At 40.6% G+C, this 27,501-nt stretch overlaps 1 protein-coding gene across 1 annotated transcript; it reads right to left on the bottom strand.

The window, feature by feature from the left end:
- On the bottom strand, nucleotides 1-26,233 carry LOC125880687 (monoacylglycerol lipase ABHD2). Its single transcript, XM_049563397.1, has 12 exons — nucleotides 26,032-26,233; nucleotides 23,870-23,947; nucleotides 23,396-23,437; nucleotides 22,901-23,116; nucleotides 18,569-18,744; nucleotides 16,362-16,529; nucleotides 15,575-15,758; nucleotides 13,586-13,678; nucleotides 12,134-12,235; nucleotides 11,874-11,943; nucleotides 11,688-11,772; nucleotides 1-3,918 (listed from the first exon to the last, which is right to left on the bottom strand). Exons 4-12 carry the CDS (start codon nucleotides 23,107-23,109, stop codon nucleotides 3,710-3,712), a joined length of 1,296 nt encoding a protein of 431 aa, XP_049419354.1. The 5' UTR covers nucleotides 23,110-23,116; nucleotides 23,396-23,437; nucleotides 23,870-23,947; nucleotides 26,032-26,233; the 3' UTR covers nucleotides 1-3,709.
- Nucleotides 26,234-27,501: the final 1,268 nt, after the last annotated feature.

The following is a 27,501-nucleotide window of genomic DNA, read 5'->3' as shown; positions in this document are numbered from 1 at the left end:
CTGGTTGGTTATTGCCTTTATTTTTTTTTTTAAACCTGTTCCCTCAAATATTCTAATATACACTATCTTTATATATTTCTTTAGCTTTTTCATTGTTAAAGTGAAGAAGTTTTGGTTTTTGTCAATCAGAGGTGGTGATATGATACAGGTACAGTATGTGTACTCATCAACACACACGCTCTGATGCATTTGCACAAGCAAATAACAAAAGAAATAACAATACAAAATACAAAAAAATACCCCAAATAACTGACTAGAAAAAAATACATCCAAAATAATACATCCAAACCTGCATTTTTGTGCAAAGTTGGGGTAGAGGCAAAAATCTTAAAAAGAACACAAATGGCTCTTACTGCAGATACTGGGTTGTGCTGGTGTCATCAATAGTCATCAGATTTTTTTATCTTACGAACCAGAATAAATCCAAAGCACAGCGGATTTTGTTGAAATGAGAGCTGTGGACAGAGTGAACCGTGAACCATTAATATAATCTCACTGCAGGTGAATGACAGGATGTCTGCAGTTGTAGTTTGGTCTCCTTGACAATAGATGGCGACAGTGATCTGTGGTTTGAATGATGACTGCAAAGAAAGAAGGTAGCGGCTCAGACATACATATCTACACGTTTCAGTCTGGGATGCACCGAAACAAACACCAAACACTTTATGAAGTGGATCTAGAATCAGCCATGATGTCACTGAACCACATTAAATACAGTTTCGCTGTCAGTGTCACTGTAAAATTTTGTATCGCCACTTCCAATGTAATAAAATCAGTCATGGCAGACTGCTGACTTACTGCCACCGCAATCCCTGCTCTCATTTTATCTTACAGTACATAAAAATGATCGAGTAACACACAGTGAGTTGTACAGATTTAAAAGAGGGCACTGGAATTGGACTGGTGCTTGGTATTGGCAGATACCCTGAGCTGAGAGGGATAAAATTGGATCGGTGAATCCCTGTTTTTAATCTGAGCCGAGCCAGCATGGGTGAGATTAATACCTGGATTTCATAGTATTTGCAAGGAATAATCTCCACAAAAGGAGGTCAAATTTAAGCCAATTATATCTCAAAAACCAATGGATCCCTGTGAACCGAGGGGGTGAAACTGTCCTTGAGCCAAAGAACAACCGATTTAACTTCAGTGGTGATGAGAATCACACTTACAGTATTATATAACTCAAACTACTAGTTCCAATGTAAAGAATGATCTCTAATGCTCAGGATAATTATTCTATAAACGCTATAGAGTGGTGTAGAGATGTTGTTTATTTGTAGGCTGACAAATGATCTTGCAATACTCCAAAATCCAGTGGGACTTTCCCAGTGGATTTTGGAGTACTGCAGAAAATAAAATCTGTGGCAAACAAACATTTATGACACTAAAAAAGTTTGTTCAGCTTGATATTCTTTACAGATGAACAGTACTTTTATGTTTTTGAAGCATAAATGCAATCGCCACAGGTAAAAAGCTGACGTTAGGCTATGAAGGAACCACACCACTGTCGCATGACTTGATGTCGCCACCACAAGGAGGTTTTAAAGCCGTGGTCAGCATGATGATGTTCTCTAGTCTTAACCACTACTTGGCAACCGCCTTTTTTTTTTTCCACATAAAGGCTTAAATTTTACAAGTAAGGTATTTACTGATGTATTTTATGTTGTAGAAAAAAACATGAACGTCTCTCAAGCTTGTGTTAACCAAAAAGCTTATTTCAGGTTTGTAAGCAAAAACCCATTGACTCTGAGACGAGGTAACTGTGAGTGCTAAAATGCTAACTCATCTCCAGGTTTTAAGACTCATTCCCGCGGCACTGTATTAGTTGCAAACACTATCAAACCCAGGTCTTGTTAGACACAAAACTTTGGCCGACACAGCTTAATAAGATGCTTTGCTGTGCATCACTGCGTACCCCTTCATCATTTCAAACCACCCATTTGTCTCATCACAGTGTTCAGATAACATGGCTGGAAATGCCTTGGAAGAACCTTCCTAAGCCCTTACAACAACGTTCACAACAGGCTCTCAATTAAGATTCAGGTTTTGAAAAGTCCACAGGTCCCATTATTGCAGTATGATTTCATCAAGACACATCTCAGATAGACTTTAACAGCTTTAACGCCCAGCCCAGTCAAGAAAACAAGAAAAGCTTTTCAATGTAGTCTTCGCAACAGAAATATTCCCTTGTATTATAATCCGTCTCATCTTTCGTGCATGCAGTCTCCTCCATCTAATTTCACAATATAACAATCACCAGCATGATTACTAGTAGTACGACAACCCATTAAAATAATAAACATTTGGTTTAGCGTTGGTATCCTCAGCCCTCCTACTCATCACACCTCACAGCTCAGATTATAAAGAAGAAAACTCTAACAGGACCACGTCAACCAGTCAGTCAGCTGCATCTTTAAAATTTGACACCATGGATTCATTTGCTGGATAATTATACTCAGATGTTTGCACCAAATGAGGTGTTTAGAGGGTGGGGAGCTAGCATCCGTGCAGTAAGAAAAGGATAACAAAGTCTTGGCTGGACCTGCAGCTGATCAAAGGCAGATGAAAGAGTAAGAGGGCTCAAAGACAACAGACAACACAGGGAACATTTGAGTCATCTAACTTTTGGTTATCATCCTCGCTCCCTCCAGTTCATCCTCTCGGTCACAAGGAGAGCTAAACCATCAATTATCTCCATACCTGCGCTTTGACTAATGAAGAGAGAAAACAAAGAAGGAAAATAAAGATTGTGCCAAACAGGGTGTAAAGTGCATTGAATCAAAGTGATAAAATGCGACCGTGGGAATGTGCACGGATCCCCTCTAGGACTGATCCCTGGTCATGTCTGGTAAGCACTGAAGTGTCAAACGCAAGTGCCAAGAGGATGTTATCAGCTGGAAATAATGTGTAAAATCCCACCATAACACTTACTTTTTCTACTGTACATTTTCTACAAACAACAGAGCAACAGTTCACCCAAAAGAACAGACATAATAAGGGTCGACAGACCATGAACGGAGATCTGGATCACACCTACCAAACACAAAGATCACATGCTCTGTCACGGGTCTTTAACTCTCGGTCTACACAGGCGCGCACAAACATACACACTACATCTGTGAGTTACATACATACATACTACAGAGACGCTGTGTTGGTTAAGACAGCAGACTAGGCTATATGGCCTTGGCGGTGATAAGCAGTGAGCTTCTTACAGGTGCAGCAAATGGGCACTGACTGCAGCACAGTCCTTGATTACTGTAATAGGAGGCTTCTTGTGTGCTTGGACTACACTGAAGTGGTGCTCTCACTTTCCTTTAAACGCCAGCTTGACTTCATCTCTCCTCATATTTGGTCAACGCCTCCATGAACCAAGGATCATTGTTGTGTACATGAAGAGAAACAAAATGTTCCTGCTCTGAATTCAAAGTCTCCGCAACGGAAAAGAGCACAAAGGCAGTTAGTTGTTTTTGTTCCTTCACATACTGTAAGGTGATTGTGATTATAAAGAGGGAACTGTGGTGAAGGCGTGTTTGATCAGGATGTGTGGGTCGGGAGCGGTGAGTAGCACCAGAGGAGAAGGCAGAGAAGAGAGAGCAGTTTAAGGTTTAATTCAGGTGTCTCCTCTGTGCAGGGGCAGTGGTGTTGGAGAGGGTGGGAGGTGAGAAGGTAAAGGAGAGAGAGTGAGAGAGACACAGAAGTCAGAGGTTTACGCTTTCTCCTCAGCGCAGGAGCTCTCACTCAGGTGGCCACTTTGGCATGGCGGTTTCTGTTTCTCCCACTGGCACATGGCATTGGCATAACCCACAATCACTTTGTCCATCCAGGTGAGGGGCTGGGGGAAGAGCACTGCACCCTCGAAGAAGCCCAGGTGGCCTCCGTGTAGAGTCAGGGAAAAGATCACATTTGGCTTCTTTGCTGGAGGATGACACAGAAACACAGTAATTAGGCTTCTGTACTCTGGACGGAGTGAAATCATCAGTATCTGGAAACCAACACTGGACACGTCCATATTTGGGTTTGCCAGGGATTATAACATGCCAGTTACAGATAGTGAGTGGTCAAACAGATAAGAGCATGGCTCAACTTCTGGAAGGTGTGTTAAAGCTCACACTACCACAGCTGAGAGCTTGAGCCAATCAATAAAACTGGAGCGATTTGCAACAACTCATCTTCACAAAGCCTGGTCCTAACTGCTAAGTCAATTTTCGTTGAGATCAGTCTTTAGGGTAGATCTTACATCGGCTGCCCCAACCAAACTTTGGTCCAGTCTTAATTACACCTAATCAAGGCATGCATATTCATGTAAATGCCCACGCCAGTATGGCTATTGCCTAACAACGCCTGCACTGCTAGGATACGTTGTTTTTTTGTCATCAGTACTTTTTCTGTTCACCTTTCTCTTCTCAAACAAGCCAAAATAACACATCTAATACATCCTATGCCAATGTAAACACTGAGAGACAGAACACATGGAGTGCAATTAAATGGCTGAGCGGTTGACAAAACTGACAAACAACACAAAAGGAAAAAATTGAATTAATAGGTTAACAAACACAGCACATAGAAAAAACATCACTGGCAGATGAGTAGGTTATTAGTGTCACATGTCACAGGTCTAGATGAGTCTTAGCGGTCTGAGCCTTTATCGTATCACCAGTGCTTAATTTGTAAAATTAGAAGTAGGGGAACGCTTTGGGCCTCTGAGAGAGCAGTGTTCCCCCACTCCCAAAAGTGGGGGAACACTTTTTTAAGTGGCACCCGAGCCGCCTCACTGCGCAACTCTGAATGGAATGGTTGTGACATCTAGTGTTGTCATGGTACCAAATTGGGACCCACAGTACGATACCAGTGAAAGTATCACGGTTCTGAGTAGTATCACGATACCATAGCAAAAATGAGGCAGATGTGCCTTTTGTCATTTATAAAAAGATAAATCACTTTTCTATAACACATCAACAATATTTCAATGGAATAAATTACTTATTGACTTATTCATGCTTCAAAAACAGCATGAATAAGTGATTAACATAGGGGGGATCAAAATAAAATAAATAAATGAAATAAAAATCAACCAGCCACCCTCCTCCCCTGACAAGTAAAGAACAGTCCCTTCATAAGTAAAGAACAGTCCCTAAAGTGCAGTGAGGTTTGTGGACCGTTACCTGCCACAAAGAGAGAAATGTGAACGGCTCGTTTCTCCTCTGACACACCACATGCCTGTGTGCCACCACGGCTCGGGTGTCCAGGTACTACTGGGCAGTCATGACGCCAACGAAAGAGGAAATTAGGCTACTGGACCTGGAGTCTTCTCTGTCGCCGGTAAGCCGTTATCTTGCGCTGCGGAGCCGCCGTAGGCTATTTGACCACCGTATTCCCGTCTGTGACCCCCATTCAACCCACAACCGGCAGGATTCGCCTTTCGTTTCTGCTGCTGGTTGAAATCTGTACTCGTACAGCTGAATGATTTATTTTGCTCGCACAAAACTACTTTTAGTCGCAAATGTGAGTAAAATGCTCACACGTAGAGCTCTGTGGAAAACAAATCACTGCCGACAAGTAAAAAGAAATAAATAATAACTTTCACTGCTCAAAGATACTCACATGTCTGGAAAACAAACCACTACAGCAGCATATTGAGTGCCAGGTGGCCAGCGCGCGCCGTTATTGGACAGCACATGGACACTCACCCTCTTGTGATTGGACTTTGAACTTATCCCACAGTAGTGGTAAGTGAGGCACCGTAGTACTACGGTACTCCACCCTGCAACACTAGTGACATCAGCCAATACTGTAAGTAGTTTTTAGATGTGAAAAGTTCTAGACCCATGCAAATTAGTTCCGGAACGCACCAGGGGCCGGTATGCGTTCCAGTACGTTGCGGCTCAAATTAAGCACTGGGTATCACGTATGCAGAGGTCTCAGGGTCCTTGAACAGAGGAGATGTAATTCCCCTGCTTAGTATTATATTTCTACCAGTTTGGTGCTAGGATACACGATTAATAATCTCCCACTGTCTTGCTAACGTGTAGCTTATCATTTATCATTTGCAGCAGCATCATCATCATCATCATCATTATGGAGCATCAGAGAAAAGGAAAGGAAATTTTACAAACACTGGGATGCAAAAATTGATACGAGTTGTACACAAGAGCTGTGTCTGTATTTAAGTGACAGTAGTTGGCAGGTGGAGCTCGACAGGTCACGTGAAAGGAGAGAAAAAGTAAACAAACCTGGCTGTAGCTCACAGCTCATAGACAGAGCATTGTTAGCAGTGGTATTAAAGAGTAAGGATCACAAACAGCGGACCTAAGTGACATTTGCAGCTAAGTGTAAATGCAGTTAATCAGCTAGCTATCTAGCTTGGTAACTGACATTATCAGTGCACTTTTCACTGGTGAGCGTTTTTTTGGTCGTTCCTTTAACAAGCTGAGGTGAAGGACAAAACATGTGTTTATGTTTTTAAATTAGTGAGATAAAAAGGAAACTTTTGCAAGAAAGCTAATGTGGGTTGTTGTTCTGAGTTTGTGGCTCTTGTGTTGTGCATCAGGCTGCTGATACAAACAAAATGGCCGAGATGCTCCTGATGAGGCATCAGATTTACACCTGGTCTGAGCAAGAAGCAGGCACAACCTTTGATGGTGCACCCACTGTAACTATCAGGTTCGACTTAGACTGCCAAGTCATGACTGACTTAGCTTAAAGGTACATTATGCAGGACTGTCAGTTACTGTTTGTGGTAGGGATAGACCGATATGGATTTTTTAGGGCCGATGCCGATACCGATTTTTTTCCATCACCCTTAGCCGATGACCGATTATGGACTGCCGATTTTCTTGAGCCGATATTTGGGGCCGATACTGCTTTTGCTCCCTCAATTTACATCAAAAAAAAAAGACACAATGATAACAAATATTACAGGTCTCAAGTTTAAAATAAGAAACATTTATTGAACAGTAAAAAATACTAAAACAAGATGGAAAGTTGAGGTAGAACAGGTAGAATATTATTATTATTATTATTATTATTATTATTATACATTCAAATAAAAAAAAGAGTTCAGTGCTCTTAAATCTTCCAGTAATATCTTTATAAAATAAACAAATATTTAAGCTGAAGCATAAATAAAACAACAACTACTGTACAAGTAGGATTCAGCAGCTTTGTTCAACTTAATGACATACTTTCAAATGAAAAAAAGTGCCAGGGAAAAATAAATCCACGAACCCACGCGCGTATTGGCCGATGCCGATACAAGTAAAAAAACTCAAATATCGGCCCGATATATCAGCCGGCCGATGTATCGGTCTATCCTTAGTTTGTGGACATGTTCATCAGCTAAAGTGGAAGTAAAAGCCAACCCCAGATTCACTCTTGTTTGGCGTTTCTCCTCGCTGTCTTTGTGTCTTATGGCGCTGTGCCTCTTGGATGCCTGCTGCTTACAGTCTGGCACCTGGTCACGACTTCATTATGAAGTCCTGAGCTCACCTGAGCGCTGTGGGGGTACACACCCATGAGCATCCCGAACACAGAGAATTAGAAAATACAGGCAGCGTCTCTGCAGAAAAATACACCACCACATACTTCTACTGGGTCATAAATGATGATTGAGAGGGATTACTTAAGTCTATACATTGTTAAGGAAAATCCTGAACAGTATGCCTTTAATAGCAGGTGCAAGCCCTGTAAGTTCGAGCACTGAGGCTTAGGTCAGGGAAAAACAAAAACACAACTTCACTGTTAAATAAAAAAAAAAAAAACAGTTAACGATTTCCAACAATTATGTTCTGAACAGTTAATGCAGTTCTTCTGTGATCTATAGGATATAAACATTTGAGTCAGGTTCGTCCTGACTGACAGGTCGATCAGGCTGTCACACTCAGCCTTTTGCCTACTTGAATTCCACAATATAACCAGAAGTATGTGAACACACCTGTTCATGCCTCTGTGTAAAAGACAAGTCAATATGGAAATGCTTTTTTTCAAGTTTGCAGTGGAAGAACTTGATTAGTCTGCAAAGAGCCCTGACCCTCAACTCCATAAAACTATTTTTAGGGTGAACTGGAGCACAGATATGCTGTGTCACCCAACATCATCTCTAACACTCTTGTGGCTGACTGGGACAAAATCACTGCATCCGAAATGTTGCTGAGAGGCTCCCAGAAGAGTGGAGGCTGTTGTAGCAGCACGGCAATGCGTCTAGTTCTGGAACAAGATATTCAACATTTACATATGGGTGTAATGTTCAGGTGTCCACATATTTTTGACCATGTAAGTATAAACAACAGACAAGAGAGGACTGAGGGCTACACCTACACACCAGATCTTAAAACTTGCTAGGTGTTGACTGACTCAACACCTGTGTATTTCCACTGTCTATAAATGTGGCAAAATGCAGCGAATCATACTGATGTTATTTGATTCGAAACAAATAAACCCTGAGCTCAAAGTAGGTCACCTCCATCACACTGCAGACAAACCATTAATCTCTTTCTGATCGCTGTATAAACCTACGCAGAGTGTTATAGCTCTGGACGACCACGCAGAGTGGTCTCCTGAAAAGGATTGGCCTGGATCGCTTTATTCCTCTGCTCTTATCTGGGTTAGTGGGGTAGCCTGATGCGGTTGACTAGTGATTAAGATCCCGCAGGGCTTTCACCAATGTGCATTGTTCATGACAGCTGCTGGAAGTGCTCGTCAGGACCCGGAGCCACCGTCTCACCAGGCACAGAGTGACAGGTGTGAACAGAACGGGCTGGAGAACGGCTCATACTAAAAAAAGACCTTTAAACTTTGAGGACAAATCCACGGGCATGTCACTGTGCAACATTATTGTTTTAAGCTTCTTATCTGTATCACTGCATAAAACCTGTGCAGCAGTAATAGTTTTTAAACGTTATCTAATACTGTACGACAGCCACATTCAATATATAAAAGCAATGAAGAAACAACAAGATATCAACTGACCAAATAGTATGCCATAAACTCATATCAGCAAACATAGTTAATCCAAGCTAATTACAGCACCAACGCAATGGGCGTATTTCTGTTGAGTCCCTAGTGTCTGAGTCACTGTATCACATCTTAGGGCAAAGGGCAGCTGATCCTCATTTCAGTAAGTGTTGCACTCAAGAGACACATGAAGGATAGAGTCGCATATACTTCCAGTCAGGACTCATCCACCCACCCAACTACGCACACACACCCTTAAATGAGGGGGTTTCTTTTTCCAAAATAGTGTAAGTGGTCAGTGAGTTTAAATATAGCACACGCTGAGGAGAAGCAAAGTGTAGACTGCGTCTTCTTGTTTATAAAATGAGGCTCAAACACTGCACAGTCTACTCAAGAACAAAATCTTTGGTGTTTAGAACCTGTGAAGGAGTTACACTGACACTCAGCTGTATGGGTGAGAGAGTGTTGCAGCTGCTGTAACACACCAAAAGACATTACTCATGAACGTGACCTCTGTGCCACACCCTGTCCTGTTCAAGGTGCGGAGCCAACTCATCAGAGGGCCTTTTGAGACTGCAGACATGTTTTCTGAAAACTAAATCAGGGGTGTCAACTGCAGCCATTAGTCAAGGAGGACGAGCCTGTATTTAAAAACCAGTTGAGTCAATAGAGGATCAACTGCAAATATGATCTGCCTGCAGGTACCTGACAAATACAGAGCTGCACTGTACAAAGTGAAATACGGACATTATATTATTCTGTAAGTAAATATTTTTTGGAAGCCTGGGAAACCTGACATAATATATACTCCATATAATGGAGCAGTCGTCATTTTTCAGATTGCCAGTGTTAATCAAAATCAAATCATAGCAATCTTCAAAGATGTCTGTTTATTGCGAAGTGGGTTTTTAACATACAAGGAATTGACTTTGATGTATTGGTGCATAACAACAAACACAGTAGGAGAAAAGTCAAGAAATATAAATATAGAATAGAAAAATTAGATAGAAATTTGACAAAATACTAACGAACAAACCCAGCCTCACAAACACTTGTCACTAGTCCAGTGATGCCACCTTACAACAACCACTTTATGAGTTATAAAAGGGGATGTGGCAAAATGCACGCCATCACACACACTTGACCTCCATGCCAAATTTAATCCTCCTAGGGCAAAAACTGTTGCCGCAAAAGGGTGGGGAAATTTTGTGGGCCGACAACTGCTGGTCGCAGCTAAAAATATGAACCCTATATCTGCTTTAAAATGAAAGAGCAGAGCAGTTTTACAACAGAAGGAGTAGTTTTGTGCAGACATGTGCAAAAGTTCACAGTATATAGTATGTATAGAAAATGTGCACATTAATGTACAGAGAAATCAGTCTAAAGGATGTGCATTTGTGAAGCACATACTGACAGATGTGAAGATGTTCATAGTGTTATGACGATATGAGACAGTTCAGTGTATAGTTATGTACAACTTTTTTTGTTTAGAATAACTTCAGTAACTCTCATGTGCAGCATATTCTCTCTTTTTACTTCACATTTTACATGTGGAAGCACATTCTAGGCTTTCCTGCTGCCAAAAGAGGACCGAGTTTACTCTTAACTGCTTGAATAGCATTTTCTTGCCACAGGAAACAGAAGTACTTTTTCTTTTAGCGGAAATCTTTTTAAAACAAACTAATATGGGTATAGTTGTTTTTATCCTGTTTCAAACTAAGACCCATATTGAGCTATGTCACTAAGGGTGCTTTCAGACCTAGAGTTGTCTTGCTTTGGTCCGAATCAAGGAATAATACAAAGTTGCATAATTGCCTAGAGTTGGTTCGTGTTCTCACGGCAGCATTTACAAGCGGACCAGATAAATGCCTTGTGCGAGAAAACTGCTCTTGATTGGTCAGAATTTCCATGTGGGAAAAATCCAGGAAGTAAACAAAACATTGAAGAAGAGTACACTTGCAAGATAAATGTGACACTTTCTAATGTCACAATGGAGGGACAGCTCCGCAGGTTGATTTTAACGCTGGTCATCGTGGACTATATTGCTGTCATTGTTCATTTTAGTCAAACCATACAGTTTGAAAACGAGGCGCGGCTCCAACTAGAAAACAATGTTTTGATGCATTGGATGTGCTGAATGTGCGTATTAAGGCAGTACAGGAGGAGGTGCACATTAATAATCCTCCAGGACTGTAACATGCTCATGTTTAACCCAAACAATGTGTCATGTGACTGCAGTTGGTTCAGATCCAGGTCGGAGCACGTTCTCACCACAAACAAACCGCACCAGAGTTCGCAGTTGTAACTGGACCAAGACCACCTCTTCAAGAAGGTCTCTGTCCGGTTGTTTTGGTGCACATCCAAGTGCAATTGCTGTGTTCACACCTGCTCAAACAAATCGCACTTAGAGAGGAAACAAACTTGAGTTCCATTGAACCAACCAAACAGGGCAGGTGTGAAAGCACCCTATGAGTTACTAGTTTGACTATGGGATCTACTGCAGCTACAGCATTGTTACAGCAAGCCCACCACCTCACTCGCCATTCGCCCATGTCATTGACATGAGAGCAGAATCACATCAAATATGCAAAAATTCAGTGTCTATATTAACATGTAATTGGCCAATCAGAGTGTAGTTTCTAGTCGCTGCAGTGAGCATGGTTAAAATAGCTGGGGTTTTTTTAACACCAGGGTTTAGTACTGCTGCTGTTGCTATGACGCATGCTGTTAGTTACCTGCTAGTGTGCGAGGGATGGTGAGCAGTGAGTCATGAACCAGAGGATCATCTGCAGAGTTCACTAGCAGCAGTGGCACATTTACCTGCAACATAAACAACATAAATCCATTCAGCAAACAAGAGAAAACACACAAAAGAGAAACATGAGATGAGATGATGATGGGTGTGTGCAAGCAGTTCTTACATTGTGAATATAATGTACACAACTCTCCTTCTCATAGTACTCTTTCAAAGAGCTGTGGCCGTGGAATTTTCTGTTGAAACCCAAAAACAGGAAGTGCTGTCAAATAATCCCACGTAACGAATACATTACAGGTATTTCATATTCTCAGGGGATGAACACTACTGTAAAATAAAAAAACACAACTCTGCAATCTACAACGTCAAAACATCAGAGAGCTGTGACTTTCACTGGGAGCAATCTAAAATCGTCTCTCCACATACCTCATGATGTTGTCGTCGATCTGCATGAGGGACGTCGCTGTGTACAGCCGACCAAGATCTAGATCTATCCTTTTAAATGGGCTTCCCCCAAACAGACTGTGCCTGTAATATACAAAAAAATATATTGATATATATACACACACACACACACACACACACACACACACACATAAACACAAACACTATTCATAAAACATGTTGAAATCAATGACTGGTCAGTGTGCAGTAAATTACTCGACCACTAATGCGATGCAGTAAGGGGCTGCATTTAAATTACTAGGGTATGGAGGCGGCTGAATCATGCGTTTAACTCGTTTTAAAAAGCAAGACACTCCTCAGTGTTTATTAATATTTTATTTTGACCCTTTCTTCAATTTATAAAAAAAACTACAATAGCCTCTGACCATTATCGCAAATAAATATGACAGGTTAAAGGTTCTGTCTGCAACATTCAGAGCATTAATAGAGCAGCAAACCACTATTTGCTATGTAAAGACACAGTGAAACAATGGCATCCTGAGTGAAGTCATGCTCCCTCTGTGTGTGCTGTAATCCAAGCTTCTCTTTTCTTTGTTGTGCTAAGCCAGTCCAGTCGCGTGTGCCTGTATGTGAGTCCCTGTTTGTGTGTCCCATTGGCTAGCTAATCGCTCCCACACTGCACTGCTCTCAGATGACAGTTACAGCTAATATCAGGATGGCACCCTTGCTAGACATAGCACCCACCCTCCGGTTTCCCCCCAGGTAATGCTGTCAGCACTCTTCCCAATGTTAGCTCTGTTTATTGAGTAAGCACTGTTCGCTATTAGCCGCCGGCCAGCCACCTCCATAGAGAGCTGTGTGCAGACTATTCCACTCCATCTAAATCTGAAAGTTGCACAGAGCTTCCTTCAGATGGTGTACCTTGTGTAAACTTAACCCGATCATTAAACTTTAATTTGTCAACATAAGACTTGTCATTATTTTAGTATTTGGTACTTTTTTCAACAATGGGGCAAGAAAAGCAAATTTAAAAGACCCTCTCCGACTCTCCCAAAAAAAAAGTCAGACTACCCTGCCTTCAGCAATAAAGAATAAATATACAATCCTCTACTTTTTCTGCCCCCCTCCCTTTCTCATTATTTTCAATTTCTTAATAAAATCTAAACCATATTCTCTGAGAGCAGGACTAAAGTAACTGTCTTAACCTGCACAGATCTTTAATGTATCCGTGGTCTGCCTTTAGAGTCCTGTACAATCTCAAAATGAGTGTCACAGAAAACTCTTTGCTGTATAAACAAGGTGAGACAGTTTTATGGAGAAGCTCAGGGAACATTTGGAGAAATGACAAACCATGTTGTCTGTTATGTAACTTAAGGTGTGAAGTTAGAGTACTGCTTTTTGGCAAACACTAACAAACAACACGTGGACAGAACTTTAATGGAGGGGAAACTAAAACTTGTTTGACAGTGATACCTGTGTGAGAGGATGATTTTCTTCATGTTGTCGGCCATGAGAAAGTTATAGAAGCGTCTGAACTGGTCCCACTGTAGGAATGTTTCCTGTGCCCTGAGAGAAAAAGATAAACACACAGGAAGTTAGCTTTGTGCAGCCTGTCTGCATTCCAACAACACACTAAATGTCCTGTGTAATCCTCTGGACAAAGAGTCACGCTGGTGGAGAGCAGCAATGGTGTCAGGCATTAGCATGCAGCTCACTGACAGAGACAGACTAAACCAACACAACAACTAAAGACATTTAACAAATAACTGACCATTAGATAGAATGCATTTCTTTTGCTTTTTGGCATCTCAGTGCCATTTGAAGTAAATTTCATCTATAAAAATAATTCAAAGTATGATTTTGAATTTAAAAACGAGGGAGAGCCACAGCTCTAAAGGAACGCAGGGAAAGAACTGCATCCAATTTCACAAAAGGCCAGTCTCTACAACACACATCTTTCTCCACTGCCTTCATCCAAACTTTAACAGACCCAGCCTGTCATCTCTGCCAACAGACGCTGGCTGCATCTAAAGCACAGAAGGTGTGGCTCGGTCCAACATGAGCACAGGCGACAGAGTCTGCTCTACACCCACATGTACTGCTGGTGTAGAAACATTACCTTAATACATTTGTTTGTCCTGGGTGATTCAAAAATGTCAGACTATGTACACAAAATGTTTATTCTAAACATGTTGTCAGACAGCTGGTTCAGTTTGTTGCATTTCACTGGCAGACACTTGCTGCTCTTTATGCCCTTCTGATCAAATGAAAGGGATTCAAACAAAGACGCATATTATAGAAGTCAACAGCCAGAACACACACAAGCCAGCCACACTGCAAAGTTAAAGCAAACTGAGGAAAAATGAGTGGATGAACCATGACTGAGCAGAAACAAACACTTTGAGAATGCCCCTCGGGACAAATTTTGAAAACATGTCTGTCTTGTTGCTTGTGTATAAATACAGATCTATCATTTATTAATTCATTCACTTTTCGTAACTGCTTATCCAGTTAGGGGGCATGGACAGGCTGGAGCCTATCCAAACTGACACTGGGCAAGAGGTGGGGTACACACTGAACAGTTGCCAGACTATCACATGGCTGCTATCTACCAGTTAACATAAAGACAAACCTAATCATCATGACATTGCACTAACAACAACAATCACTGACGGGCAGAAATAAAACAATTTATTTCAACTGCAGTGATACGTCAAAATCGGCAAACTTGTTTTTTTCTGTCATCATTTTCAGGTGTAACTGTAACTTTTTAAGATATATAGTTAAACAAAGTGGTCCGACCTATCTGACATTTCTGCTGTGCTCATTTTATGCATCATGTTGCTTTGCTAGCATCTTTGATAAACCACATCTACGGACATGGAAGTTAAACAATGTACTGTTGTGGGCAGGAGTCGCAGCAAAACGTATTTTAGCCATCTAAAAATCAATATCAGTTTCGCTGTCCACTGTATTTGGAATATATTCTCCACTTCACCTTACACACTAACCAATCAAGGCAGCAGACCCATATCTCTTATGTTCAGCAAAGTAAAATTGCTGTTTTTGTCGGTGGAGTCTGGTGGCTTTGAGGTAATGGCTTAGCATACACTTTAACTGCTATTGACAGTTTTCGCTGGCTAAAACTCACCAATTCTCAAGCAGCGCCATTTCATTTTATGTACATGACATGGGGGTTTTCAACCTGGAAGTTACTGTAAGCAAACACTGTGATACGGTCCATAGTAAACAGACTAGCTGACTGATTAAACAGCTGACAATAGATGCTTAGTAGTCTTGAGGCTCAACATGTGATTATATAATGCAAGCACTCATCATTTTGTAGCATTATGCTGAGCTTCATTTATATTTAGAAACGTGTGAACATCAAGTACCAGTGTTATTAAGGGGCTTTGATGATACAACGCATTTTAATTAAGAGATGAGAGGATGACGACCCACCTGAGAGCGCTGTACCCCTGACAGACGCTGACACAACACAGCACTCGCTCCTGGTTTGTCCTGTTCTCGCCCAGGAACTTACAGACGATGTTTCCACCCAGGCTGAATCCCACCACGATCAGCTGGGTCTGAGGATACGTCCGCTTGATGTAGCCGACCATGGCTGCAAACTCCCATGTGCAACCTGTGAGGGAAACAGTGCTTGAGCTACCAATCGATACGCAACACCTCTGTAGGACGGGGTGTCTATTCTCTGCTCAGCAGCTCCAGCTGAAGGTGCCTTTGGCTCGGGGCATTAAATTCGTGTCTCTTTCAGACTCTTTAAATAAGCTCAGGTCTTAAATGTCTTTTTCTCTCTAATTCTGGGAGCTTCAGGTTCACCCACCAGCTCTTATAGCCTTTTAGCTTTTACCTTGAAATGATTTATAAAGATTTGCCTACATTAAACACCTTAAAATACCTTTAACTAAACCAGATTACATCCAAGTGAACTTAAGGTGGAACCAAAGGATATTTTGTGAACTGCTTTGAATTAATGTTTCAGATGCATTCACTGCTGTGAGAACAGCTTCTGATCAGAGCTTCTTAAGCCTCAACCTCAAACCAGACAATTGGATGAGAGCAGCAGACTGAGCCAAAGATAACGATGCAGTATTTCCAATCATCAGACCAAATCAAATCCTGTTTACCATCTTCAGAAACTGACTCATTTCTAGCTACTCTGATTATGAAAAGGTGATACTGATGTGACAGTAGAGTGAAACTTAAGTCCGCTCCTTGGCCTCACCATAGGTAAACATGCGTGGAGAGGTGAGCTCGATGTTGGGAAGAGCTCCCAGGTGGTTCAGCACGGCACAGCGATAACCTTCCTTCTGGGCATGATCCACAAAGGTTCGGATGTAATGCTTCTCACTATGGTTACCAATACCAGGGCATATCACCATGGTGATGTCATCTGGTGAAACAGGCAGAAGGATCAAGAAGATATTAGCACAGTCATTCTCCTGAACAACATGCCATTAGATTAGAAAGGAGCAAGGCAAAGCACTACAGTTGATTTAATATAAAAGATAAGGCTTTTTGTCTGTCATATACAGCCTTAGCAAAACAGAACAGACAGACATAGCAACGCTTTTTTTTTTTTTAAAGGAATCAAATGTCATGTGAGTCTTAAGCTTTCTGACAGGATCACAAGACCAGAGTTAAGAGGGTGGGGTCAGGGTTCAGCTGAGATATTCAAAGAAAGGAATCCACTTTTAAAACCATCCTCACACAACTGCATTGCAAACATGTTACGCCTCATTTAAAGATCAAATCACCTCAAGTCAAGAAGAAATGAGAAGTGCCTTTTAAACCCTTTGAGATCACATCCCGTGACATTTTGTGCACCCACTGAACAATATATGCCAAGAAATTACAAAAAAATAAATCAGTTTCTTTATATCCTGATATCAAAATTCAACCATGTTTTCTTCCTGTAAAACAAAATATGGTGTGTGCTTATATAAGCGAGTACAAACCAATTTCAACCTATAATATTACGACTGTCACCTATAAATCAATCAGAAACTCTTAGCTGCACAGAGCTAGTTTGCTACTTAGCTAGCTAGCAACGTCAGTGTGTCTTCATTCCCCCAAAATACAGTGAATACTATCCTGCTAGCGGGAGTTTATTCACTTAAGGAAAAGGGGCATCTGTGACAGCTGCAGATTATGTGCAAGGGATTTTACAGTGGACTGCTTCAGCAAGTAACGTTAACGCAACATGAATACAGACTACAGACTTTGTTAGTCTCTCCCTGATAGATACTACTGTACTGTCAGGGTTACACTGTCGGGGCCTCGCTGTTATGCCACTCCAACTTTTCAACGATCAAACTTGTTTTCATTTCCAAAACAATGTGACTGAGGTCTGATTTTCAGTCCACTGTAGCCAGGTCCCAAGGAACACTGCTCAGCCTTGCAGCCAGTTTTTCCCTATGTTGCAGTGTAAAAATCCCTGGCGGCCCAAAGAGCATTTTTCCCATAGACCACACTTGGAGAAGAGAAGTCTGTAAAACTGTTGGCAGGACACCTCGAACTGCGAACAAGGTCAATTATGACTCTTTCTATTATGAATTTTTGATCCATGGAGGTTTATTAATTGTAAAACTTCCCAGACACTGGGAAGAGAAAAGCGTTGTAAAAACCAATGAAGTCATTACAATGCAAAGCCAATGAGCTGAGCAGTAACTCACAGGCGAGGCCAAAAGTAGAAACAGTACTGCGTATATTTCATGGGCTGCATACTGCGGAAGTAAACCCAGAAGCTAGAGGCATTTTTTAAGATGCACCAGGCGAGCAATTCTGTTGGAATGAATGGCCACCATTTTGGGATCCTGTATCTATGTTTTATTTATACATATGGCTGTAGCTCTGCTAAACTCTAAACCTGCCCATTTTCAGTGGTCAAATCAAATGCTAAGAATTTGATTATAATCCCTCTTGTGACTGTACATGGATGAAATATTCCATTTCACTGGAAAATATGTCAGTACAGGAGCTAAAGACGCTCTGACTTCCATTTCACTACCGCTCAGCCATTTGATTTACTGTAAACTGAACTGGAAAACTTTAATATTTAAAAATCGATATAATACCGCTCATAAATTTACATCAGTTGCCTGTTTTCAGTATTTCTCAAGTTAACACCCTCTATCCGTGACCCTCAAATTGGATAAATACTCTATCAGAAACAACGTAATGTGAGAACCCTTAGGAAGATCAGCAGAGGTTGGATCCCTCCTCCAGGACAGGTTACAGAAAAGCAGCTGTAGTAGAATCACAACAATATAAAGAAACAGATTTATAATATACAACTAAGAAATAAAAAATATAACACTACTATGTTTGGCATGGCTGTAAAAAGCCACCTGGCCATCATCTAATGTGTATCATCCGAACAGCAGCAACCAACAAAACATAATTAATTAAACACTTAATAAAATGCATCACCTCCTGTTCGATGGTCTCCCACTGGCTCAAAGAGGTCAAAGGTCGCAGTGGCCCCGTCCTGCATGGGTAAGTACTTCCTGACTCCACTGGGATGAGGTGAGCTCACCCTGCCAAGCTTACCGTACAGCGCTGTCTGGAGGTGACCGCTCTTGCCCCACAGTAAGGGAGGAATGTACCTGGAAAACACAAATATTGAACTTTGCTATTAAATTTGATCTGGAAACATGACCTCATTCTACAGAGGCACTCAAACACAGCACAAGGTCAGTGCCCAGAAAGACAGTAAGACAATGCTGTCCTCAGCAGACAGACACATTTGCATGCGTGGTTTATGACACAGACATGAACATACTGGCACATGGTTTGCATACATACTGCTGCAGCAAGATTGCTCCATACCCCTGACAGACATCAATGTTTAACGTCAGATTGTTTAATGTTTTGTTAAGTTATGCTGAGCTTCTACTTGAGCTCCAGTTACAACTCTGTAGGAGTTAGCTGTAGGAGTCAAGTCTTTGGATTACGTAATATTTCTTTCAAATATTGTGCCTTATGTTGGGCACTATCATGAATCATCATCTTTTTTACATGCTGAGACAAAAAGCATGTGAACAACTTGACAGGAAAAAAACCTTTATGGTGCTTTTGTTATTAGCTGTCTATCCAATCATGTAAAGGAAAGCCATGTCAATGCAATATTGTCACCATGGCTGATGAGAACTGAAGGAATTACAGCCCAAACGACCATTTGTCTGCTTTTCATGAAATGTCGCCACCATTAATTAATGTTCAGTTCATGTAACACTGTCATTCATATAGAGAGACTCTATTAAATAGGGTTTTAGGATCATTTTAGTTCACAACTTTAGTTAAAGACAAATCAGGCTCCATCTACAGACACAAACTTTTTTCTAGTACAAATCCGACTTGCCCGGTATTTGCAAGAAATGACACGTTAGCAAATATTTCAGTGCCTCTTTCTCACTTTTCTTACATTATATAACATCTGAAATCTTGTCAACAATAAGGTGAGGAGTGGGCCATCTTGGAGGCGCGGAGGTAAGACAAACAACATCAGCATGACTATGAACTAAAGCACAGATGCAACTTGGACACTAGTTATATATACAGTGCATAGACCAAAAAACATGGACAATAAGTAGCAGCAGAGAGCAGGAAGCTTCAATTACATCAACAGTTACACAAGCCCTTCACACATGCGTTGCCTCATCTCTTACTGTGCCTCCTAATAATTACTTAATTACTACACCTTGAAAACACGCTCTTACATAAGACACCTGTCAATCAGAAAGCAGTAGTACTTCCATTTGGTGATAATGTAATCACTTCCAGCACGCACTGTAAGGTGAAGCTTAACCACAGTTTTCTAGAAGGTATTCTACAGGCTTAATCAATGACTACTGGAAGAGGATAACCTCGTTGTTGTAATGTGGATAGGAGGATAAGCATGCTGCCAGGTTAGTCCAGTTCATCAACGGGAGGCGACACACAACTTAAAACACAAACAGCTTCTGTGATGGTGTTTTTTCTTTCTAAACGATACAGTTTTTTAAAAAAATCCCCATTAACAGGCCCAATTACTAACTTTTTGACAATGCATATTACAGCAATGTATATGCAAGGGCTTTGGTTTTGTTTCCACACTGTGGAGGACAAATATGCAACAGGGGTTTGGAGGTTCTCTCCCAAGAAACCTGAGCCGCAAAAGGGTTCATTTCTTCCATTCTGGTGAACTTTATTCACCATTTTGAGAGTTTTCTGCATCAATTTATAGTGTAAATGTCTTTAATTTCGTCAAAATAAAAGTCTTCTGCTACTTTAATTTCTTAATAGGGTGGACAAATGCACATGTGCTAAATACTGAGGGGGACATCCCCCCCCCCCCCAAAATCTACACCTACGTGTATACTGTACGTATAACTAAATCCATTGCTCACTTTTTATCCACTGCTCATTATTATTATTATTATTTATTGCTGTTTCTTGTATTTTTTTGTACTTTTTCTGCATGCCTAGTTTTTTAAGTCTTTAAATACTGAAATCTTTAATTTGACTCTTTACCCTTGACTGCTGTAACACTGGAATTTCTCAATTGTGGGATCAATAAAGGTGTATCTTATCTTAACTGAGGAGCATTTGTGTCCCTCCACTGATCATGTGCAATTTACAAATATCACTGATGTAAGCAAACCTTGTATTAAACTTGCGTGATTAAATAATTAATTTCTTATAGGGTCTTTGTTTCTTGGGAGTGACAGCAAGAGTCTTTTGTTTGCCTTTGAATCTCAGAATCTGTTTTTAGAAAGTGGTAAACACAGAGATGTGAGCTGCTGTCCCTCATAACTATTAGGCAACGGGAAAGGGAAACAGATGTGTCAGTGTGGTTTGATGAAGCAAATATGTGAAGTCCAGATCAAAGTCCAGAAGTAAAGTCACAGGCAACCTTTATTGTTCTCATTTATCTTTTCATTTCCCTCTTGACTCTTGTTTTTGTTGGACTCTATTTCAATCTGCTGAGGCTTATCTCTTTGTCAGATCCAACTGATGAAGGCAAAATAAGTTCATGTAGAAAATAAAAATTAAGCTAACACCAAGATGTACCTCAAGAAAAAGTTATTTGTTCTGTATTGTCCTCTCTGTGAGCCAACACCCCTGTGTGCATGTTCCCAAACACAGTTGAACAAAATTGCTGTTGACTCTGTTAACCTCACACCACCCCTCCTATGTTATGCGTTGTGTAATTGATCTCTGTTATACAACACCACCACAGGGTCACGAACGTGACTTCTCAGCAACACAGATAATGCCGATATCAACAATGCTGACAGGATCCAGGGCCATGTTCTTCAAATGTAGCTTAACTAATTCAGGCTAACAAGCTGATATCAGGTAAACTAATCCTGTTTATTCTCATCCAGTTAATTTGGTTCTTTGAAAGCAGACTGAGGGTTTATTTGTAATTGCTGGATGAAGTCATCTTGGGTGACAGTGTGCTCTTATTTTGAAATAAAGGCAAAATAAGGGTATTTTAAGTTCAATACATTTAAGTTATCATATGACAAATTTCTATTTTAATGTCAAATTAGATACCACTCTATTGGTATTTTTTTAATTTTATTTATTTTATTATTTTATTAATTGGATTTTTTTAAGTATAGTTCAATTTTCTATTTTATATCACTGTAATTTTACAATGACCTGTATGTTCTCATCAAAAATCGTTACTATATCAACACTTTTTCATTATGAATCTAAGAAAGGAAGTCATTCATATCTGAAAATGACTTCATGTGGTTCATAGTTCACTGTCTGGGTCATGATGATCCAGAAAACTGTCTATAAGCCTGCCCTTTTGCAGGTTTGGATTCAAGGACTTCTTGTGATTATGACAGTCTTAGATAAAAATTAAGCCAGCTTCAAAGAACAAAAAAATCCATACTCATGTCAAATCATCAAGTCAACATTCTAAACTAGATAACTTCATTAGCCGCGTAAGAAAAACAGGGCCCAGGACTTGAATTATCTCAGTTAAACTTCACAGAGGGGCATACGTGTCTGTGAGCAAAATACAGTCGTTCAGGAGGGAGTGGTAACAAGCCAGACACAAATGTAAACATCAGTGTGGCCTTATGATTCACTGACACTGCAGCTGAAAGGCAAAGGGCTCGGTAACAATCGGTTATATAAGCAGACACTCGTGATGAAGGCTAAAGAAAAACACCCTACAGAGCTGAAAGTGTTGCAACACCAGCAGACCACAGGACATGGACAGAGACACTCATTCAGGAAGAACAATTAAGTTTGTAATTTGCTTAAAAGACAGGTCAAGGGTTTTCCACAGCCTACAGGACATTAGAGCCCAGCTGCTAACCTGGTTTAGCCTCCACAGCGAGGACCTGCCTCCCAGTGACCCACACCAACAACCACTGGTTTGCATCGTTATCATTACCCCAGATGGAAGATTCAAATTATAACTGACATCAGAGTTGACCTGAGAGGGAGACTTGGATCATCATATATGCAAATGTTTCTGCCCTGCGGTGAACGAGTCTATATTTGTAATGCAAGTGTGACAAACTCAGTCTACCTTTGGGATAATCCCGAAAACACAGCCTGGTGTTTAATTCATGCTAGAGCTGACGGTGAAGCCAGACATCTCTGGTACAGACACACTCAGGAACACTGATGACAGATGGGACCCCCGCCAGACAAACTGCTACCTTCACTCCCAGCCCCAGATGGCCAACAAGCAGCGCCATTTCCATGGCAATGCCTTGAGTGACAGACACAGAGCTGAGAACGGCAACTCACTCTTTGGTCAGCTGAGGACAGGACTTGAGAAGGAAGCGGTTGAGAGGCGTGTCCTGGTAGGTAATGTCTGGGGGAGCGGTGGGGCTCTTGAGGTTCAAGCAGCGGACGATGATGTAGAGCACCGTGGCCACCGCCGCCAGCTTCATGCCGTCGAACATTGCTGGCAGCTCCGGAGAGATGGTGTGCACGTCTGACTCGTGGGAGTTCATGATTATTCTGAAAAGCAAAAACAATGGCCCACACTTGTTTGAATGTTTTCCCAAATGAACCTAAATTTCAAATTTCAGTAACAATTATGTTTACAAATACACAACCAATTAGTTAAGAACTGCATTCTTAAAAGAAACTTGTGCCCCTTAAGTATTAATTTAATAAAAAGCATCCCTGACTTGTACATAATAATTTTTTTCTGAGTTTCTGGTAACTGAGATTAGGTCAGAGATGGAATAAAGCACAGACGTGGAAAAGAGACATATCTGATGATGTCAGACTGACCTAAATATTCCTCTTGGTGCCCAAGGCGCTGCAGCGACAGATCTGTGGGAATATAGAGTGAGGGCAACTCGGTCAGATAAAGCAATAACTTATTTAATACACTCACTTTAATTACATTACAGCTTATGAAGTGCCAATAGAAAGTCTCACGACGGAGAAGAAAGAGGTGCTGACATTACTTTAAATAAGTCATTACATTTAGCAGAAACGCTGCGCACATTGCTTCTAAAGCAATGCACCAATGCAGCTGTACCTTGACATATTTACTTAAAATTTACATATGTTCAAAACAAAGTCATCTGAGCTGTGAAATAACAGAAAAAAACAAGAACTGTAAAGAATCAAAAAGACCAGAGACCACAAAAAGGAGAAGTTGCCATACAGGATTTCACAAAAATAGATGACAGTGTTTCAATTGTTATGATCAGGTAGTTGCCATAAAAAATGCTGTAATTATATGTGTCTTTAACTTACTATTTATCCTGAAGTAGGCCTTCTTGTTCCTAACGTCTGAAAACGTGAAGAGGCAAAGTCACAGTGATGTGGTCAAACCTGAAGAGAGAAACAGAAAATGCATTTAGCCCATGATTAATAGTAAACGACCAGCATTATTTTCCACTTAAAAGTATCATCCACACCCGCATTATGATGCCTTTTCAGTGTCTTGTCACAATCTGACTCTCGATAAAACGCACCATTTAGCATGCGTAGAAGGAAAAGTATTATCTATCTTGTTTCAGTGTTATCATGTCTTCACAGCATTCTCATTCACTGATAAACTTCCGGCTGTTCTGTATGACAATTGCTCTGTGCTGAGAGAAACTTTTTAACATTGATCAACAGATACCTGTGTGTGTGTTTCTTTAACTTCCAATCCAGGAAGACTGTCACTGAAGTTTTGGAGAGATTAGGGCAGATTATATCAGATTGTATTCTTAATATGCCCGTCCATGGTTTCCTGAGTTCTATCCACCTTTGTAGTCACACAGACCTCTTGATTAGCGAAGCCCACAACCCATTGTTTTAAGCTAGCCTTGATGTAATGTTATAAAACCTTGCTCTGATGTTAATCTTCAGAGAGAAGTCTACATCCTTTGCTGTGAACCTCCACTGAGTAAACTCATCTGAACCAGCCAAAGAATTCGACCTGTATTATTTTTTCATCCACACATCATCACAGTAATTCACTTGATTATGGATTCTGGTATTGGATAAGATCAGATCAGAACACTTTATTTGCCATTTGTACACCTGCACGCAAACACTCAGAGTCAAGTCAGAAATACACAGGTGACAAATAGTAAAAGATAAATTGTACACAAATAGGTATACAAAGTACAAAAAGTATAGTAAATACAAGAATTTAAACTCCACCCGCAGGCCATTCAGAAAGATATTTCACATCACTGGTATTGCAAATGGATTCATTTTTAGTCATCAGGTAAAACACTATTTTAAGTTTCAAATGTGATCAGTTATTTGCTTTTCTCCATTCAGGTCATTCTAATTTTAATAACTTGTTCAGCTCAATCATAAAACTCCAAGACATTCAGTTTGTCTGATTGTATTATCTCTTAACACAAGTGTCATTAACCTCATATCACCTGATGTGGTATCACAGGCAGGTATATCTATCTGCCAACATGTTTTTGTTCCTATAAAGCCATAAAGTGTTTGTTGGATTCTGCCAGTCTTGTAAATAATCACATATATCATGTTAATAATAACACATAATACACATGTCAGAGTACTTGATAGTGTCTGCTCCATTTACCACAGAGAGGAAGCTACCACTGCTCTCATACAATTTGATTTCAAGATAATTATCTGCCAAATTTAGCCTCTGTCTTCTATAAGCAATGGATTTATACAAACACCACCTGTAAACACAACTCAGCTCCATGCAACCATGGTGCCACAATGATCATACATACAATTAGGGTTAATTAAATAACCATCCACACACAGCTAATACCCGTGTCATCCACTGTAAACACATCCATTGTGTAAGGTAACTATATCTGGCAGTTGTGTTAGCTAATGCCTGGAGAAAGTGTGTGTATTTTAAAGCCACGCCGTGTCACTTAATATAACGATCCTCTCTGGGATCACAGCAGCTGCTAACATTAGCTCTTCCTTCTTTGTCACGACTCACAACAAGCCAGAGAGGAATTTACAGACACAAGGGCGCACACTGACGTTAGTTCCCAATAGCTAGCTAACATGGCGAGAAAATGGTTATAAATAGGCGCATTTCTAAACGCGAAAAAATAAGAAGTTACCCTGTGCATCTGTGTTATGTTTGTCTGGGAGCAGGCCAACAATCCCCGCCGCATCTTCGCTCACCCTGCTGGTCCAGAAAATGAAAACCATGTCGCCTTTTTGACGAGTTTGCTGGCCACCCTGAATATTTTTGCGCAGTAACTTCACGTTAAATCACTATACAGACAAAAAGGCAGCACAGTTAGACCTGTTTTCTACTTAAAAAATACTGCTATGAAGCCTGTATCAACAAGCACAGCATCAGAGAGAGCCCAACGGTCCATTTCTCTGCCGTTAATTATCGGTCTAATGAGGTAGCATCCTCCGAGCAGCGATACCAAACCACACAGCAGCAGCATCTTTAGCTCACTTACCTCGGCTAAAGAAGAGATGAATCGCCTCCTTGCTGCTCAAAAGCGACACCTCTTATTTTATATTCGTGGCATGTCGTCTGTTTGTTGTGTTTGTGTTGCTTTGTGTGCCTTTAAACCATAGCTGTTGGATGTGTGGGACGCCCTCTGGTTCACAGAGCGGAAGCTAGCCACACTAGCTGAACCAGCAACAGCAGCACTGACATGTCCTGGAAGAATCTGGAATTAGCATACCGGCTCTCTCATTGGTTAATATAACTATGACGTAACGAGATGGCTCAACTGCCACGCCCCTTATATGAGAATGTCATTTTCACATATTCACATTTCTTTTGTTTTTTAATATATCCTTTGTTCATATCATATCTTTTTGTATTAAAACGTGTTTCCTTTTTTATGACAGTGTCTAAGAGATAAATGTTGCAGTGCTTTACCGGAAACTGAACACATTTTTAAGTCTTTTCCTGAACGTGACAGAAACGTGAGCTGAAACATGTTACACAACACAGACCTCCATGTGCTGGCATCTACCAGCAGGTAATGTCATATTTTGTTGGCTTGCAAAATATCTTTAGAATTTTTTAATAAAAAAAACACAGCTGATGTTTAACTCACACTTCCTCATACATTTTAAGATATGGCAATTAGGTGGGAAAAAAAACTTTAACCAGCATTCTGATCCCGCCTTTTACTTAGACATCCTTCCTCTTCTCTTTTAATATTGAGCCTATTTGGGATTAGGTAATGGGGAGGATTGTGATTTGATTTCAAGCTTTGTTCCCCATCATACATCTGCTTTACGTTTAGTACCTGTTGTGAATATACTTTGTGTAATCCTGTTAAAACTGAATATAAAATATTCTTGATTTAAAAAGAAAACGATTGATATAGCACCTTTCAAAACACAGTTACAAAGCACTTTACAATAAAACTTAACACCTTTAAAACACAAGACTGAAACAAACTAAAATGTCATGAAATGTCACCAAGGTCAAAGATAAAATAAAAGAAGGCCATATGAGAATTGAAATCACTGAGATAGCAATTAAATAGACACCCAAGATAAAATCAGGACATGCTTTCCTGCAGAAGTACATTTTTAGGAGAGACTTGGTGACTCAGACAGCCTTAAATCCATTTGTATTTTACTGACTGTGTGTAAAGTAGCTATACTGCTGTTTAGCTAGATATTTAATTCATCATAGCTTTAAAGGCACCAATTAGTCTTAAACGCTCTATGGCCATAAGTAAAGTCCTACTTGGACAAACTCGAGAACATGCAGCCCCTGTTGCCATTACAGTACCCTATAATATCCACCTGACGGCGACAGAGTTGAACAGATTCTCTAATGAGGCTCTTGATCTGGGTGATGTAGCCTCAAGTTTTACCCTAACACCACCACACCAATACGCAAATGCCAATTATCTAGGATCTACTAGAGCAAATATTAATGAGCCAGCAGATTCGTGTGG

This window comes from Epinephelus fuscoguttatus, linkage group LG2, assembly GCF_011397635.1.
Source record: "Epinephelus fuscoguttatus linkage group LG2, E.fuscoguttatus.final_Chr_v1".
NCBI lineage: Eukaryota > Metazoa > Chordata > Actinopteri > Perciformes > Serranidae > Epinephelus > Epinephelus fuscoguttatus.
This window is presented reverse-complemented; position numbering and strand designations above follow the sequence as displayed.

What these genes read in the sequence shown, in the direction of transcription:
- LOC125880687 (XM_049563397.1), bottom strand. Translation starts at nt 23,109, where the DNA reads ATGAACTCCCACGAGTCAGACGTGCACACCATCTCTCCGGAGCTGCCA. An exon ending in GTGTACATTATATTCACAAT is followed by an intron (nt 11,773 to 11,873) that starts GTAAGAACTGCT and finishes TTTATGTTGCAG; the next exon opens with GTAAATGTGCCACTGCTGCT. An exon ending in CATCCCTCGCACACTAGCAG is followed by an intron (nt 3,919 to 11,687) that starts GTAACTAACAGC and finishes GTCATCCTCCAG; the next exon opens with CAAAGAAGCCAAATGTGATC.